At 42.8% G+C, this 17,628-nt stretch overlaps 1 protein-coding gene across 1 annotated transcript in view; it reads left to right on the forward strand.

Moving 5' to 3' along the window:
• Nucleotides 1-5,409: 5,409 nt before the first annotated feature.
• LOC306937880 (LHFPL tetraspan subfamily member 4 protein-like) overlaps nt 5,410-17,628 on the forward strand; it is a gene marked incomplete at its 5' end in the record, with an annotated part of 59,994 nt that continues 47,775 nt past the window's right edge. Inside the window, one exon of the mRNA XM_079521894.1 lies at nt 5,410-5,827. Coding sequence (XP_079378020.1) covers nt 5,410-5,827 — 418 coding nt within the window. The remainder of the gene's footprint in view (nt 5,828-17,628) is intronic.

The following is a 17,628-nucleotide window of genomic DNA, read 5'->3' on the forward strand; positions in this document are numbered from 1 at the left end:
CTTATACCTGTTATTCAGACTCCTTGTATAGAGCATGTTGACATGGATAGCTTGGTTAGTAGCAACTCTGTTTGATTGATTGTTTAGTTGTTGAGTTTGATTAAATTAATAGCCTATTTTATTAGACAAAAATGTAGAACAGTAGTACAAGTATCGTCAAAACAAAATAATTCACATGCAAGTAAAGGCATGGTGTTGCAAAGCAAAAAAAGCACTGGTAGTAATAAGTACTATCCAAGCTTCTGCTGGATATAGGGTTCAAAGCCCTACAGACCTGCTGACTGCCTCACCCATGTCCTGTTTGTGTGTGTTCAGATTACCACCTGAAACCCACTTTATTGTCTACCATACAACAGTAATACAACATCATCATTTGTGAGATATAGCAATGGAATTTTAATTGTCATATCAATATTTATAACACCCAGACAGCTCTGTAATTAAACAGTTTTCACTCAAAAAAAGAATAGCAAATTGTAACAAACTACTGTATTGGAATAGCCAGCATTTAAAACAATCTGTTTTCCGAGTCCCTTCTATTTGGGAGACACTTTGATCTAATGCAGTGTTTTCCCAAACTGCGGGTCTCACTCAACAGTAAAACAGTAAACAAACCAACACACAGTTTAAGTGTACACTCGAGTTATGACTGTACTTTTCAAGGTGTATAGCTTTGCTTAAAGCACCTCCACCTCAGCACCTCCCCCATAAGGAGTACGGACCACCCTCAACCGCGGTGCAGCCATGCAGAGGTGGGGTCTCACAGACAGTGTCCACTGTGGGGTCTCACAGACAGTGTCCACTGTGGGGTCTCACAGACAGTGTCCACTGCGCATGTGGGGATCCACTACAGACTGTGGAACACGTGCTGACCCAAATACCGGCCATCGAATGGTGATCGTGGCTTAATTGACCGTCCTAGACGATGACACACTAAATGGTAAATGGTGCATTTATATAGCGCCTTTATCCAAGGCGCTTTACATAGAATGTGCATTACATTCACACACACATTCATACACCAATGGCGGCAGAAACCATGCAAGGTACCAACCAGCACATCAGGAGCAATTTGGGGTTCAGTGTCTTGCTCAAGGACACTTCGACGCTAACTCTGGGGGAGCCCGGGTTCGAACTGGCGACCTTGCGGTTACCATCCGGGAACTCTACCCCTGAGCCACCGCCGCCGTTACTGGACTGGACTGGACTGGCTTGCTGCAACGGAGCTGAAGGTCTGACATACAGCACGACAGAAAACCATATACAACCACACATATAAATACCCCACCCTAAAAAAATGGAATGATAAGAATGTTAAATAAATAGTTGAAATAGCATGAAGCATAGATGGAAAATAAGAATCAGGGTTTTTAGTTTGATCAACCATAATACACTTTGAACATCATCTTATGTTTTTATGCTGCTCTTATACTGATATTACAGATAATTGTTATTTGCACTGCCTATTCCATTATAAGGTCAAGTCTGCAAAGCCAAAGGCATGTGCGCCGATTACCAACCATGTAGGCTACTTGTTATTCTGGCAGTATTTGAGTGAAAATAGTTCAGTCGGATCTGAAGTATAGGGCCCCCTGCTGGACCTCTGCAAAACTAAATTTCTCAATTTTTTTTTAATGTATTTGGTTGCTAGTACTTAGAAGTATTAGTATATAGTATATATTACAGTATTCTAATCCTTTCATGTAGGTGTTCCCGGACAGATCGTCCAGTCCCACACATTCCTGCATCCACATCAGAATAGAGAAGAGGGTCCACCCATCTCCTCAGCTGGCCCTCCTGGGGGGACAGAAGAGAAGAGGGTCCACCCATCTCCTTAGCTGGTCCTCCTGGGGGGACAGAAGAGGGTCCACCCATCTCCTCAGCTGGTCCTCCTGGGGGGACAGAAGAGGGTCCACCCATCTCCTCAGCTGGTCCTCCTGGGAGGACAGAAGAGAAGAGGGTCCACCCATCTCCTCAGCTTCCAGTTTCCTGATGAAAAGCTGATCCTGGTTAAGCATCAGCCTTTTCACACCATCATGTTAGGCACCGTGGGATGTGTAGGGCAGTAACTAATTTAAGTAGCCTACATGTTATTGTCTCCACCAGGCCGAAGGCATGGGGAGAGAGTATGTTTTGCACTCCGTCCGTGTGTCCGTCCGTCCGTCCGTCCGTCCGTCCGTTACCAGCTAATCTCCGGCACCGTTAACCCGGTCGATGCCAAACTTTGCACACACACTCCCTGGATGCCAATGATGAACCTCTGCCCCACATTTTCCAGAACGGCCTGTTATAGCGCCACCATGAGGCAGCTTTTCACATTTTTTACCTAAAACTGCACCGATCTGCGTGAAACGTTGCATGCACACTCCCTAGAGGCCAAGGACAAATCTTTGACCTGCATTTTCCGCATCTGCCTTTTATAGCGCCACCAGGAGGCCGACTTTTGTAAAACACATTTTTGATATTACTCCTCCAGATTCTGTCCAAAAATCTCACAAATCGTTACACAGTATCTCTATGGTCATGTGCTCAAGTCGGATCCGTCCGATATTTCATATTCCATCCTAATTGGCTATAATTGGCTTTCACAGTTTGCAAGATTGCCCCGTTTTGAACAAAAGCCTCAAATCATGAACGCAGCATGCAATTTACGTGAAATCTTTCACACATTTTCTTACTAGGCTGAGGAATATAATAATAATAATAAAACTTTTTGTATAGCACCTTTCATGACATGAAATGCAGCTCAAAGTGCTTTACACAAAAACGAAAAGAAAGGCAGGGCATAAACAATACAGTGAGGACATGAATAACATTTTTTTTAAAAGACAAATAAATCAATTAAAAGCAAGGGTGTAAAAGTGGGTCTTGAGCTGAGCTTTAAAAATGTCTACAGAGGCTGCCTGTCGAAGGTACAGTGGAAGTTTGTTCCACGCCGTCGGCCCGTAGAAGCAAAAAGCTGCTTCCCCGTATTTATATATCCCACCCTTTTCACATTGGCCTGTTATAGCGCCACCAACTTTTTGCAACACACATTTTTGGAACAAAATGCCTCAAATCATCCAATTGGCGTCACCAGGCACTCTGCATTTCCTCAACAAAATGAAGAAAATTGTTGCAAAAAACTAACAAACAAAAAAACATGTTTATATTACTCCTAAACATTTTGCCAAACATCTCACACAGTCCTATCCTCCTGGTGGAGACATGTTACTTTGTTACTCAATGCGCCCTCTACTGATATTTCGGAGATCTTTCCTCCGGCGAAAACAAATGCCTTTCTGGCAAAACAGTGCATTTTCTACATGTGGTCACTGTGGTGGGGGTCAGAGTGCGTCCACTAAGGAAAGTAGTCTTTCCAATTACACAAGCCGAGTGAGTATAGTGAAACGTTCTTTTTATTTTGGTAAAAGAGGAGAGGCTGGTCTAACCTGGTTACACCAGATTGCGGCAGTATTGAGTTCACCAGTTCCCTCCTCCTGCCTGCATCTGCGGTCTCTCTCAAGCAGAAACGGTGAACCGGAAGCAGCGGGACAAAAGTCTGATATCTCCATAATAATTTCGAGTTGTAGTCTTGTTAGGTTGTGTTTACATTAGAGTTGTAGTCTTGTTAGGTTGTGTTTACATTTGTGCTGTGGCAGCTCTTCAATACGTCATCAGTCTCGTGTTGATCCCGCCTGGGGCGACTGTGGCTCAAGAGGTAGAGCAGGTCGTCCAATGATCCATGGGTCGGCGGTTCGAATCCCGGCTCCTCCTGTATACATGTCGAAGTGTCCTTGGGCAAGACACTGAACCCCAAATTGTGCTGGTTGGTACCTTGCATGGCTTCCGCCGCAATCGGTGTATGAATGTGTGTGAGAATGGGTGAATGTAATGCACAATCTATGTAAAGCGCCTTGGATAAAGGCGCTATATAAATGCACCATTTACCATTTACCGCCTCTAGTGGCCGTGTACGGCCGCATATCGCTCCGATCAGAACCGGTTCCGAGTACATGGTCTCTGCCGAGAGGGACCAGATGGGAGCAGGAACTCACTGCTGGCGCCATCTGGCGGAGTCAGGTTAAGGCTGGTCTGCATTTCATGCGAGCCAGGAAGAGGAACGGTCCCATAGCCTTAATGCAACGGCAACAAAGGGCATTAGGGCTATGGACCAGAGGCAGAGCTGTACCATACACCAAATTAACACTGCATGTGGAATTGTGATTAGTCACAGACACACAAACACACACGTGTGCGCACGCACGCACGGACTGACACACACACACACACACACACACACACACACACACATACTCACTCCATACGTGTTGCTGTTGGTGCGCGCATGGAACGCGCTCCATCGCTAGCCTGTCATCAGTAGCCAATACATCAGCATCTTCTGCACAGACGACACAGGGAGAGATAAGGGTGTGTGTGTGTGTGTGTGAGTGTGGGTGTGTGTGTGTGTGTGTGTGTGTGTGTGTGACTGTGTGTTTGTGTGCGTGCGTGCGTGCGTGAGAGAAAGACAGAGAGAAAGACAGAGAGAGAGAGAGAGGGGGGGGGGGAGAGGGGAGAGAGAGAGGGTAGCATGGGTAGGCGTGTATACATGTTGATAATGGAGTCGAGGCAGGGGAGAATGTCGGATCTGTCAGAACAGAGGACTGTACAGATTTAACGGGATCCTGTTCGCGGTGATTTTTTGATTTTGATTTTAGATTCGTTTTATCCCCCGCGTGTCCAAATGCGGCGTCGACGCCTCCAGCAGCAGCAGAGGGCATGAGGAGAGCCCCCCCGCAGACTAGGACTCGAATGGTCGTTCCGTACGGCTCCCCGTCGGATGGAAATGAAGGACGTGGTGTGTGTGAAGGTACAGCACTGACTGGACTGATCATGGATGACGATGAAAAACAGCTTTAACCCACCGTCTGTGAAATATAGGAGGAATAAGGGTGGGGGGGATGGGGATATACATTTTGATGGGTTTATTTTATTATTTTTAATAGCCCCATGGAATTGGAACCTTAATTAGAGACAGCCCCCGTGAATCATGGTCCCCAGCTGATAGCCTACATTAATCAGTGACAGATAGGATGTTTTTTTTATTGTGTCAATGTAGCATTTACAATATTGTTATTTTGTTTCTTTAGCATTTCACCATCATAGTAGCCTAGATATAATATTGATTTGTTGCAGGTTAGATGGTGTGTTATACAGTGTGAAAGGGAAGACCAGGCCCTTTCAATAGCCATAACAACACAGCAACATTTTGCGTGTGAAATGTGTGTGAACATACAAAGACTTGAGGGGGGTATAGAGCTGAGTGAGGGTCTATAGCTGCCGAAGAAAGAGTTCAAGAAATCCCTTTAAGCGCGAGTCTCGAGAAAGAAAGACCGAGAGAGAGAATTTTTAAAAGGAAAAACAAAAAACATGTTGCCTTCACAAGAAGCCTCCAAGATCTACCATGAGAACTACATGCGTAACTCGCGCGCCATCGGCGTGCTGTGGGCCATCTTCACCATCTGCTTCGCCATAGTCAACGTGGTGGTGTTCATCCAGCCCTACTGGGTCGGCGACAGCGTGGACACGCCGCAGGTGGGCTACTTCGGCCTCTTCCACCACTGCGTGGGCCCCCTCGGCACGCAGGGCGGCATACACCGGGAGCTGACGTGCTCCGGCAGCTTCGCCGAATTCGCCTCCATCCCCTCCGGGGCCTTCAAGGTGGCGTCGGTGTTCATCCTGATGTCCATGGTGCTCACCCTGAGCTGCATCGCCTGCATGGCCCTCTTCTTCTTCTGCAACACCTGCACCGTCTACAAGACCTGCGCCTGGATGCAGTTGCTGTGCGGTAGGTGGCCCGGTGCATGGGGGGGGGACCGGGGACGTGTGTGTGTGTTTGGTTGGGGGGGTTAATTTGGGTGGGCCTGGCTGGGAGAAGGCGACCCCTATTAGTTCGTGTTTAACCTCAAATGTGTAGTTTATTTTGTGCAAACTTTCTCCACCTCTGATTCTGAATGTTTTGTTGGCAGATTCAGCTGATTTCTCAATCCATTCCTCCATCTATGTGACGTGTCATATCCATAGGTCATATCATAGGCAAACATGTTCAAAAACAAGGTTCATGCAATGATGCCTCTGGTGAGAAATAATGACACATTCTGGTGGTTCTCAAACATTTTCATGTCCAAATTGATACATAGCCTATAGGCCTATTAGTCTGCAGTCACACCCCCATTTGAAAAGATTTTGTGCTAGGGATCCTCATAAGTCAAGAGTTGTACTCTATGGGGATATATAGTGGACAGATCAATATGTCCACTGTGGACATATTGATCTGATCCATGAGCTGAACTTCATTCCTACAACTCTCATTTTGGGCTGGTGAAATCTTTTTTCTTCTTCTTTTTTTGAGGGGCGCTAGCCCCTCCTATGTCCAGCTTTGAGGGTCTGTGTAAACACAAACATTGTGTAAACACAAACATTGAAGACAAAAGTGTGTAAACACAAACATTGAAGACGAAAGTGAGGACGCAAACTGTGATTGGCCAGAATGAGATGATATATGATAAGAGCGCCCCTCACTTCACACAGGTGTGATTTTTTTTAGAGTAGGCTAAACTACTTCGTACTTACTACTGTGGACCTCCTGCAACTCCCTCGAGGACCCCCGGGGCTACCAGACCCCTCTTTGAGAACCACATGGGCTATAGGTAATCTTTGTCCTATACCACAGCATCCTCCCACAGAACGTTATTTTACAAGCAACTTAGAGTGGCTGTAAACCTCCCCAAAATCGATTTGTGGTGTACATGTCTTGCCACATGGTTAATTACGACAGCAGCAAATGCTGTGACAGAACATAGGACTCAGATTGCTGCTTTAAGGCCCTGGCATGAAGCAATATCGTCCGTCGATTAATCCAATTAATCCACCTAAATTGATATTCAACAGTCTATTGTCTATACACAAAAGTCTATTGTCTATTTTCTGTTGTATGTTTTCCATTTAATTATTCAACCAAACTCACAATGTAGTGTATAGACAGTGAAGCAATATCTACTAATAGGTTGTGTTGAGCGGTCACGACACAGCATTCTAGGGACAGGCGCTTCGTTTTTCTAACCCATTTTGTGCGAGAACCCCTTTTGGTGTTTTAAACATTATGTTATAAATTAGCTATTGAAAAATAGCAGATCTACAAGCTCGTAGCGCGCCACCGAGTGGCGCGCTACGAGCTTGTAGGTCTGCTATTTTTGAAAAATCGATGAACGACTGACATAGAAACATAGCTTTTTCAGAAAACTCGTCAGGATGTAGAAGACATTTTTAGAATCTGATCTCAGGTCAAAATGGGCTAAAGAGAGTGGCGGGGGTCGCTTATGTTTATGCTGATGACATGCAAATTGTATTCATTCACTCATTCCAGCCCATCATATAGGCCACAGTGTAGTGGGGGTTGTCAATGCAATCTTGCTATTTTGAGTGTGGAATCCACGGGTTGATTGGATTACTGTATCCAGGCAGGTGAGCTTTGTATGATAGATGTTTTGAATAGATTAACGTTTGCAGCGATGACACGGATCAGCTTCTTTTCATATTGTCACATTCGTCACCGTCACGCGGAAACCTTGTATGTCAAAACAAGCCGTTCAGGAAATGGAAGAAAATAATAATAACCTGTGTTTCAATGGATCCAAATGATGTGGTTATCATTTAGTCCATACATGGGCAACTGGCGGCCCGGGGGCCACATGCGGCCCTCACCATCACTTAATGCGGCCCTCAGGTTAATATTCGAACATTGATATATGAATGATTTCTGCTAATTACTAGTATTAAAATGTTAGTCTTTTTTATGTCCAATTTATTTATATTTAATTCATAAAGTTAACATAACTATAACTAAATGCATTTGAAATTAAATAAAAGTGTAACTTTTCAGGATTCCAAATGCAATGCCTGATTCCAAATAAAAAATGGCAAAAAATATTCAGGATTTCAATTCAAATTTAGCAAAAATAGCTGATCTACAAGCTCAAAACGCGTCGCAGTGCGACGCGTTTTGAGCTTGTAGATCAGCTATTCTTGCTACGACAGTAAATTAATATACAATGTGGCCCTCTGGAGTGAGTGTGGAAATATAGTGGCCCTCTCCATCGTCAAAGTTGCCCACCCCTGATTTAGTCACAATAATACTTTTCATTGGTTCAATATGTAAAACCAACACACACCACTTACACCTTTACTTTAACGGAGATACCCAATCTTCAAACTCACAACGTGACGCACTGCGATCGGTTGTTCTTGCTACCTTTTGTGACACTGTGGTATGAAAGATGGAGATAACAAGGTTTTGCCCGACAGCAACAATATACAGTTAGAGAATAGGAATAGGTGATGCTGGAGAAAAGCCAGCATCAATTAAGCACAAGAGAACTAGAGGGTAGATAGATATACCGTAGTGTCATATATTTCACATGTGTTATTGAAGGTTATTATTAACATGTTAATAACTACATTATTGTGATAATAATGCCTTAACCCATTTTGGGCGGGAACCCCTTTGTGTTTTAAACATTATGTTATAATTTAGCTATTGAAAAATAGCAGATCTACAAGCTCATAGCGCGCCACTCGGTGGCGCGCTTGTAGGTCTGCTATTTTTGAAAAGTCGTGAAGATGTGGCGCAAATTTGGAATATATATTTCTTCAGAGCCAACGTTTTTAACTCAAGTCTTTGCTTCTGAGAGGGGGGGTCCCTGGAACAACATATTTTCAGATGGGGTTCAGCGGCCTCTTACATAAAGTTTTTGGGGTCCTTGACATGAAATATTGAGCACCACTGATGTAGAAACATGAGGTATTTCAGAAAACCGTCTAAATGCCTTAAAGAAGGTCCCTGACTCTTGCACAGAACTGGGTGTGCGGATGTGGTTTCCTTCTGACAAGAGTGCAAACACTCAAAGATGCTGCTGTGACTGTGAATGAGGCGCTAAACTCTGCTAACACACACACATTAACCAAGGTGTTAACCCATTTAGGCCTGATGTCGAAATAAATATAAAGTCTTCTGAAAGAATATTATATTCAAATATTTGTGCCACATTTTCATGATTTTTCAAAAATAGCAGACCTACAAGCTCATAGCGCGCCACTCGGTGGCGCGCTATGAGCTTGTGGATCTGCTATTTTTCAATAGCTAAAGTATAACATAACGTTTAGTTAAAACACCAAAAGGGGTTCCCGTCCAGAATTCAGGGTTAACCATTTGAGCCCCAGCATCCCTATTCTGGCGGGAACAACATCAATAATAGCAGATCTATATATGCTCACAGCGCGTCTTGTTGTGGCACGTTGTGAGCTTGTAGACCAGCGATTTTTGGCGAAGAGATTTGGTGTAGATCGAGAAAAAGGAGTACACCAAGTACAGTGCAACCACTGCAACTCAGCCTCAGATCTATTTTATTAAGTATAGAGGGTCTAAGTGGTTAAGAGTGTTTGGTTCTTAAATGTTTAATACAAATGAATAAATAGGGCCTTTTACATGTTGAAACTCTCTCAATCATTATGTATCCATAATTTATAGGCTCCCCATTTGCGAAGCCGTGGTTTTATTTCTTGCTGATGTAATCACAGACTTGAACCTCAGTTCTCCGTTTGCTATAGCTTGGGGAACTTTATTCCCACTCGCAAATATTACATTAGGGGAGCCGTCTTATCACAGGGATATTGAGAGATCCATTTGAGAAAAGCTACAGTTGGAGGCCATCGATATTGTCCTTTTCTTTTTGCTGAGGTTTGCGTGATCTGCGCAAAAGGACAGTTAACCCATTTTGGGCGGGAACCCCTTTTGGTGTTTTACACATTGTTATAATTTAGCTATTGAAAAATAGCAGATCTACAAGCTCATAGCGCACCACCGAGTGGCGCGCTACGAGCTTGTAGGTCTGCTATTTTTGAAAAATCGTGAAAATATTTATTTCAGAAAACTGGAGGATTTAGAAGGATTTTTTACAATATCGGTGGCACCCAACTGTAAGATAAGCCGTATTCTGCGTATACCGTACGTTGCTGTCGGGAGGAAACCTCATAACTAAATTTTTGAGGTTTTTGGCATAAATCAGTGCAATTGAACTCCCTTTACGTCTGTGTGTTGTTTCGAAAATATTGAACCAATGGAAAGTAGTAAAAAGTGCTTTGGTCAAAACCTCTTAACTCCATTGGACCCTCAAAATGTCTGCTAAAGCAACTAACTCCACCACCTCTCCCCCTCTCATGGAAGTAATTGACAATATATAAAGTTACAACACCAACTTTGATGAGGCTGTATTGCTTTGTTTTAAAATGAGGTTCTTTATTTCCTGAAAAATGTATATTTTTCATTTCCTGAAAAATGAACATTTTGGAGTTATGAGGTTTCCTCCCCGAACAGCAGAGATATAGTACGTGGACATTTGGCAAAAATAGGCACACATTTGGCAAAAATCACAGATCTGCAAGCTCACAATCTGTCACAATGCAACACATTGTGAGCTTGTAGATCAGCCGTGGTGGTTAATTTCCTCATGCCAATGCAGAAACCCCAAACCATTTTATAAGTGGTTCTCAAACTGGGGTACGGGGACCCCCCAGGGGTCCTTGAGAGGGTTCCAGGGGTTCCCGAGCTATAATTATTCATAGTTAGGTACCAAATGAACCCTTACTCTGAGAGCGTACACACATGCACTGAAACTGGAGGTCCTTGAAATTAAAACACTTGAGCAACCATCGCGTTTTAAAACAGTTTATACTGAAGCTCCATTCACCTCACACATACGGTGTACAACAACAGTTTAAGTTCAGTCAGACAACTCACGAATAGATTTAACCAATATTTATTATAGAATGAGAATACAAGTGTGCATATGATATTTGACTTGGCGTTCGGCTCTGCTGGATTTTCTCCCTGCTCGGCACGATTAAGCACCAACATAAAACATTAAGAGCAGGGAGATAGATAATAAAACCCCCATGGGGAGCATAAATAACAGAGCCCACCGGTGGTGCTGGGGTGGTGGTGGGAGCAAACATCACATAACAACCAGGAACCATAGCAGAAGGAAGGCAGGAAGAGCATGCAGACTAGTGAGCTTAAGTAGCCCGCCCAATTGGTCAGCTGACTGCCACATCAGCGAATGACGTGTGGGTCTTGCACACACTGAATACACCCACATAGTAATGCAGCATGTTAACCCCTTGAGTATAGTATGCGCCTTTGAGCACGGCATGAACTCCCTCGAGTGTGACTGACTGAACTAACTCTGCAGGCTACGTGTCATTCCACGGCGAACAGATGTATCCCATAGGAGGGACTCTGCTGACCCGTGTGGCCCAGATGTATCCCATAGGAGGGACTCTGCTGACCCGTGTGGCCCAGAAGTGGCCTCTGTGCATACTGGAAGATTACACAATATGCGTGATTTTGTTCTCAAAGATTCTAGCGTCTGTATCCTATCTCTGTTCTTTAGGAGCCGATCGGTGTGTGTGATAAATAGGCCAGGCAGAACAAGCGTGGGTGTAAGATCTCTAATGAAACAAGTCAGCATACTGAATGAGAGAGAGAGAGAGATGGAGAGAGAGACAGAGAGAGAGTGATCAGCACTTTTTTCTCCTTCCATATTGTTGTTTTTTTGTGTTGTGCAGAGTGGGTTGGAGGGCGTTCAGTGCTCTGCAATCAGCAGAAAAACACAAAACGGAGACTGGCAGTAGACATTATGTGGTGCTGTTTCTCCGTGCAATTCCTCATGACTTGACAGGAATTGAATCTCTCACACAGAAAGCCATTAATCAAGTAAGACAAATAAAGTAATCCACAACGCAGCCGTTTTCACCGCATCGCCAATGTTAGCAATTAGTGAAGAAACCGACCTGACCGTCCGTCAGAGACATAGTGAAGAAAAGTGGAAAACTTTTCACAAGGTATTGTACACATTTATACCATGTGGACTCAAACCGGTGTTGTTTGGCTGGCACAAATGATAACCCCCTCAGATAATATTATAAAAGAATGAGGATTAAATTGGCTATTGCATAAGTTTATTATGTTGGAGACCTCTGAGTCTGAGTTTCTCTTAGGAGAGGCATACATACACAGATGGTATGGAGACGTTGTACGGAAGGAAGCAAAGGACAGGGAAAAAAGACATTTGAAGAACTTCGAGGGGACGAGACCCATTAGCCGTCCAAAGAAGGCCTGTCAGACTGACAGGCTGACAATAAGAAGGCTCAGCAGCATGGACCAGGAGGTGGCCCTGGACCGCTCCCGGGAACGGGATTCAGTCCAACCCAGCAGTCTGGAAAGATCACTTTAACCCATTTTGGGTGGGAACCCCTTTTGGTGTTAGCATTACGTTATGCTTTAGCTATTGAAAAATAGCAGATCTACAAGCTTGTAGCGCGCCACCGAGTGGCGCGCTACGAGCTTGTAGGTCTGCTATTTTTGAAAAATCGAAGAACGACTGACATAGAAACATAGATTTTTCAGAGAACTGTCAGGATGTAGAAGACATTTTTAGAATCGTTAAACAGACGATGACCATACAGCCTACTGTACGTTATACTGTACTATACTGCATGTATAGTACTGCACCGTAGTTTAGTGTAGTGTAGTATAGTTGTACTGTACGTCAGTGTAGTGCAGTGGTTCTTAAAGCAGGGAACCCCAGGGGTCCTAGCAAAGTTAGTTAATAGAGCATTAAAACCAGTTTAATCCCTTTAAAGTCATACATCGCCGTTTCTTTGAAAAAATGCCAAGCTTGTAGATCATGAAAAGGTTTGAGAAGCAGTGGTGTGTCGTAGTAGTGGTTCTCAAAGGTTTGAGAAGCAGTGGTGTATCGTAGTAGTGGTTCTCAAAGTGGGGACCAGGGACCATTAGGGTTCATTGATGCGGTTCCAAATTCACCTGTAGGTCTGTAACTCTGATGGTACAAATTAGAACGTATGAGAACCACTGGTGTAGTGTATACTGGTTAGGGCATTCACTTCTAGTCATTTTTACTAGTTGACTAGTTGCCTAGTTTACTAGTCGACTAGTTGTTTAACCACCTATTATGTAAATAAATATTTATTGGAAATAAATATTTGTACATTTAAAAACTGTGTACATTGTGGACTATAACTATAATCTACCTGAACTTGAGGCCTACAAAATCGGGGGAAAAATATATATTTTTTTTTTATCAACTAGTCAACTTAGTTGTTTAATGCCCTAATACTGGTGTATTATGTATTGTGTAGTGTACACAGTAGCATGGGTGGAAAGTGTAGAATATTCTACTCTAACACTAAAGTATAGTCAGCTAGAAGAAAGATAACATTAGATTCAGATTTACTTTATTGTCACTCAAATGCACGGTTTAGGTACATACGTACATGTGGAAAGACATATGCTCAGAAACTCCAATACAATAAAAACATGATCATTACTGTACTGCAGTAGAGGTGAGCTGTTTCCGAGATCTTGGCGGAGGGCTGAACACTGCCCAGCACCTTGGAGAGGAGTGTTTAATCATATGCTGGTGGCAGTAGCACTTCTCCTGGCTCAGCACACTGATGGAGGGTCTCACCTGTTGTACTACAGTACGTCATTGGATGGCACTGGAACTCATTAGTGGAAAAGCACAGGAAAACGACCTTGGGTTTGGTTTTCAGCATTTAACCCTATTTGCCAGTGGCGAAAACACATTCAGATTTTTCACTTAATCCTCACTTAACCCATTTTCAGCTGATTGATTGATTGATTGATTGATCGATTGATCATGAAATAAAATCATATTATGTCACATACATCTGTAACAAACATCTGACCCATCATAAGCAACAGGATAACGCAAAAAGGCTTTACAGCTCGTTTCCGTTGCGGTCTTTTGTTCCTCACTAATGCTCATGATGCTACTGTACACCCCCTCACTAAGATGAAAAACACATGTATATTGACTGTTGTTTGACAAAACATGCAAACTTTCCGTCAATAATTACGGTGGGGTTATTATTTTTCTATCTATGTGTTCGAGTTAGCACACATGAGGCAGCAGGATGCTGAGTTATTGAAAAAGGGTGTTTCCAAACTCGAACACACAAAAAATAATCGCTGCATGAAACTGTCATAGAAATCTGTTTGGAGAGCACTCATAACAGTTAAACAAAATAATGAGACAGACACAATTCAGAGTTTAACAGTATTAGAATCTTGTATTCGAATACGGAGTCAGATTTAAGCATTAGCAAAGGAACGTCCATCCTGACTCCCAGCAACTCAGTCAGATTTCAGCTTATATACATGTCCGACCCCCCCTCAGGAGTAGGTGGGTCTTAACAGCTGAGACAATGGGAAGACCCTTCCCTCAGACCACAAGTCATAGGTCAAGTCATAAAAGATAATAATAGATAGTTAACAGCTTCCCATAGCTTAGTTTCCCATGGGTGAAATGATCTCCTTAAATGTATAACTCAGTGTATTTCACATTTCCTCGACATTTCCCCCATTTATTCATTTAAGAACACAAACACCCATATCACACCCCACTGAACGTAGAAGTAGGCAAAACGACCCTGAATTCACAATCAGGTAAAAAATTCCCACATGGCTCTCTGTAAGTCTTTCAGAGCAACCGCCCTCGGGCCTACGTTACACAGCGTCACAACCATAACAAGGCAAAGCCAAAATAACATACATCAAACATCGCAGTCATCAGACTCGAGAAAAAAAAATAACAGCACCAGAAAATGTCCGTTCAGAACTGTCCACTTGCACACTCGACAGTGTACCGCAGGTATCACGTGGTTAAAACTGGACAGAGCAATAACCGGAAGTCTCTTTAGCACCTGCACAGAGCCAAGCACAAAGCACTACCGTGCATCTCATCCACAAGCTCCAGATATGTTGTGAGCTTGCAGATTGGCCATTTTGACAAAACAGCTGCACACGTCACAGCTTTCCAAAGACCAGAAATTGTCACCGCACAGGTGATGCGACATCATTCGGAAACCGGCTCCCGAGCACATGATCGCAGGATTCAGAGTCCAGAGTGCTAACAGCACTTGATCCCCCATTTAGGGACATCAGCGTACATCATCATATATCTGAAAAAATAAAAGAAAACCAATGCGAGTAATATGTCATTAACCACACCTAACCGGAGCCGGGCATAACCATGGGTTCTGTTCCGCAGGAGCAGTCACAGAAAAACAACTCTTCTATTGGTCCATCTTGGCAATGCCTAAGCTGGACCTGGAATTTAACATGTATTAACCAACCGTATTTATACTAGGATTTCCAGAAACTACAGGTACAAGAGTAGGCATAACAAGCAAGCTTTGGCTTCAGCCTACACCTTCTCAGTTATTATGTAACACAACTGTCTTTTAAACACGGGAATGTAAGTACCAAAATTAACTATTCATTCATAAACCAGTCTATACATACTATCATTCATTCAACCCGACTCCGCATCTAAGTTGACCTTAGTTAGTTGACTTAGTTGACAACTTCTCATCAACACATATTCCATATCATCCCCAAACGATACTTAGCCATATCAGCAGATCCACTTCATCATTCGTCATGTTATTCCAACACGACTCTTCTCATTATTATGGAGCTGAAAGAAAAAACTACAACACCATTGCAAAAAACCCCTATTCTACCTGGATCACATTTCCTTCGCTATGTCATATCCAGCTCAGATACAGTCACATTACTACTAATTTGAATGTTGATGGTGGACTCAATACTACGTAGCTACAGCAGCAATAAACATGTATTATCGAATTTCATTTACTGCTAGTCCACCACTTCTCAATGCCCTTTCTGACTCAACCAGGCAGCTATGCTCAGCTCTAACGTACAACTCTAACTCTCAGTAAGCATATGTGTGTTTGTGCAACTATCTATTGCGTAGATATCTTATCTCTGAACACATTCTTATGTCTCATTAGTATGGCATCATCAAACAACACCGTTGTTCAGAACTAATCGCATAACTGCAACAGAACATGATTTAGAACATCCTCCTATGCTCAATTATTCCACCAGGAAACATCAAGTTGTTGCATAACTTACCCACGTAATACTCACAGATTTCGATACTTTTTCCTGCAAATACAGCAAGATAACATTCGGCGAACATGCACACATGCACAATTTCAACACATGCACAATTTCAATTTAGTCAATTTCGTTAGTAACACCATGCCACAAACATATGAGAGAAATCAATCTCATGTTACATCAATCTGGATCGCCTCCACCATGGACCTAAGAAACAGGACCAGAATATTCATACAGGAAACATAACAATTTTTAGTACACTCAATACTTGTTTGTTTTCAAGGCGTCCCTCGAAAACAAACTCCTTTATCCCAGGCCCAAACCGACCCCACTCACGTTATACTGCATACTGAGAAGCAGCAAGATGTGACCATGTCCCAGACCGTTTCAACATGTCCAGCAGAAATCCCCCCATGGCCATCTAGCCAACAATCAACACTGGAATGTCAACACTTTTTAGACATCCTCCCGCTGCAAGACACGTTTCGTAGTCACACGTATCGTATATACGGAAAGAAAAAGCACCCCCACTTTCCTTTGTTCAACAAAACACAAAGGCCGGGCGGCGGTCTTTTCAACACTCTTTAGAGATAAGCAGTCTCACAAAAGCAGTTAATCACGTTGCAAAAAGGTACCCTATGAACAATGTTTACAGTGAAACACATACTTTGTCCTATTTCAAATACACCATATAGCACTTCTATTTTAGTATCAAACAAAGCTGTCATATAAGTTCACAAATGTTACTCAAATAAAATGTTTAATCAAAACTACACAGGAACTTCTAACTTCAATTTACAGTGCGTTTGCGAGTGCATTTGTGCATCTCAAGCTCCCGCAAGCTCAAACCTGCGTCTTCACTATCCAATCCAACTTTTTAGGAGCAATGTTTAACTAATGTTTGACCAAATACAATTCAGTACTTTGTCAGCAGCAAAAATGCACTGCCTGTGGTCCATCATTATTCCCTGTCTTCCTAGGACGTAATAGACTAATATTTCCCTACGATGACTATCTGATAACAATGTGTTACTCATCAATATAATTATTATTTTTAGTAAGCCCAGGCTACTAAAGCTTGATCACAATCTGATCATGTAAACAGGTTATATCAGTACAGTATGTCTTAAATTTAACTCATACAGCCAATACATCAATAACAGCCATGTAATCAATAGACCTTTTTGCTAAAACCACTCATAATTTCGGCACCACTAATTAAATTATTTAACTTTTATTTCACTATACCTTGGTCTGAATTTTTAGCCGAATGAAGCCCCTAGGCAGCACTTAAACGTCTATCTCCAGAAGGGGGTTTTATTATCTCTGCTATTGACCATATGTCACAGGAACTTAGATAAGTGCCCTGAAACAGCTGGAAATCCCTTTGTTTACTGATAAGATCATTTTACGTCCTGCATGGGACACAAAAAGTCAAACTCTGTTTTTAAGAGTTTGCCAGTTGTCAGTGAGATCACAGTATTTATCACTACTATATTTTAGTAAATACAACCTATTTTTGTTTTATAGCAGCCATAAGTGGAACAAATGCAACTCTGTAG

Source organism: Electrona antarctica (assembly GCF_951216825.1).
Source record: "Electrona antarctica genome assembly, chromosome: 2".
Classification (NCBI taxonomy): domain Eukaryota; kingdom Metazoa; phylum Chordata; class Actinopteri; order Myctophiformes; family Myctophidae; genus Electrona; species Electrona antarctica.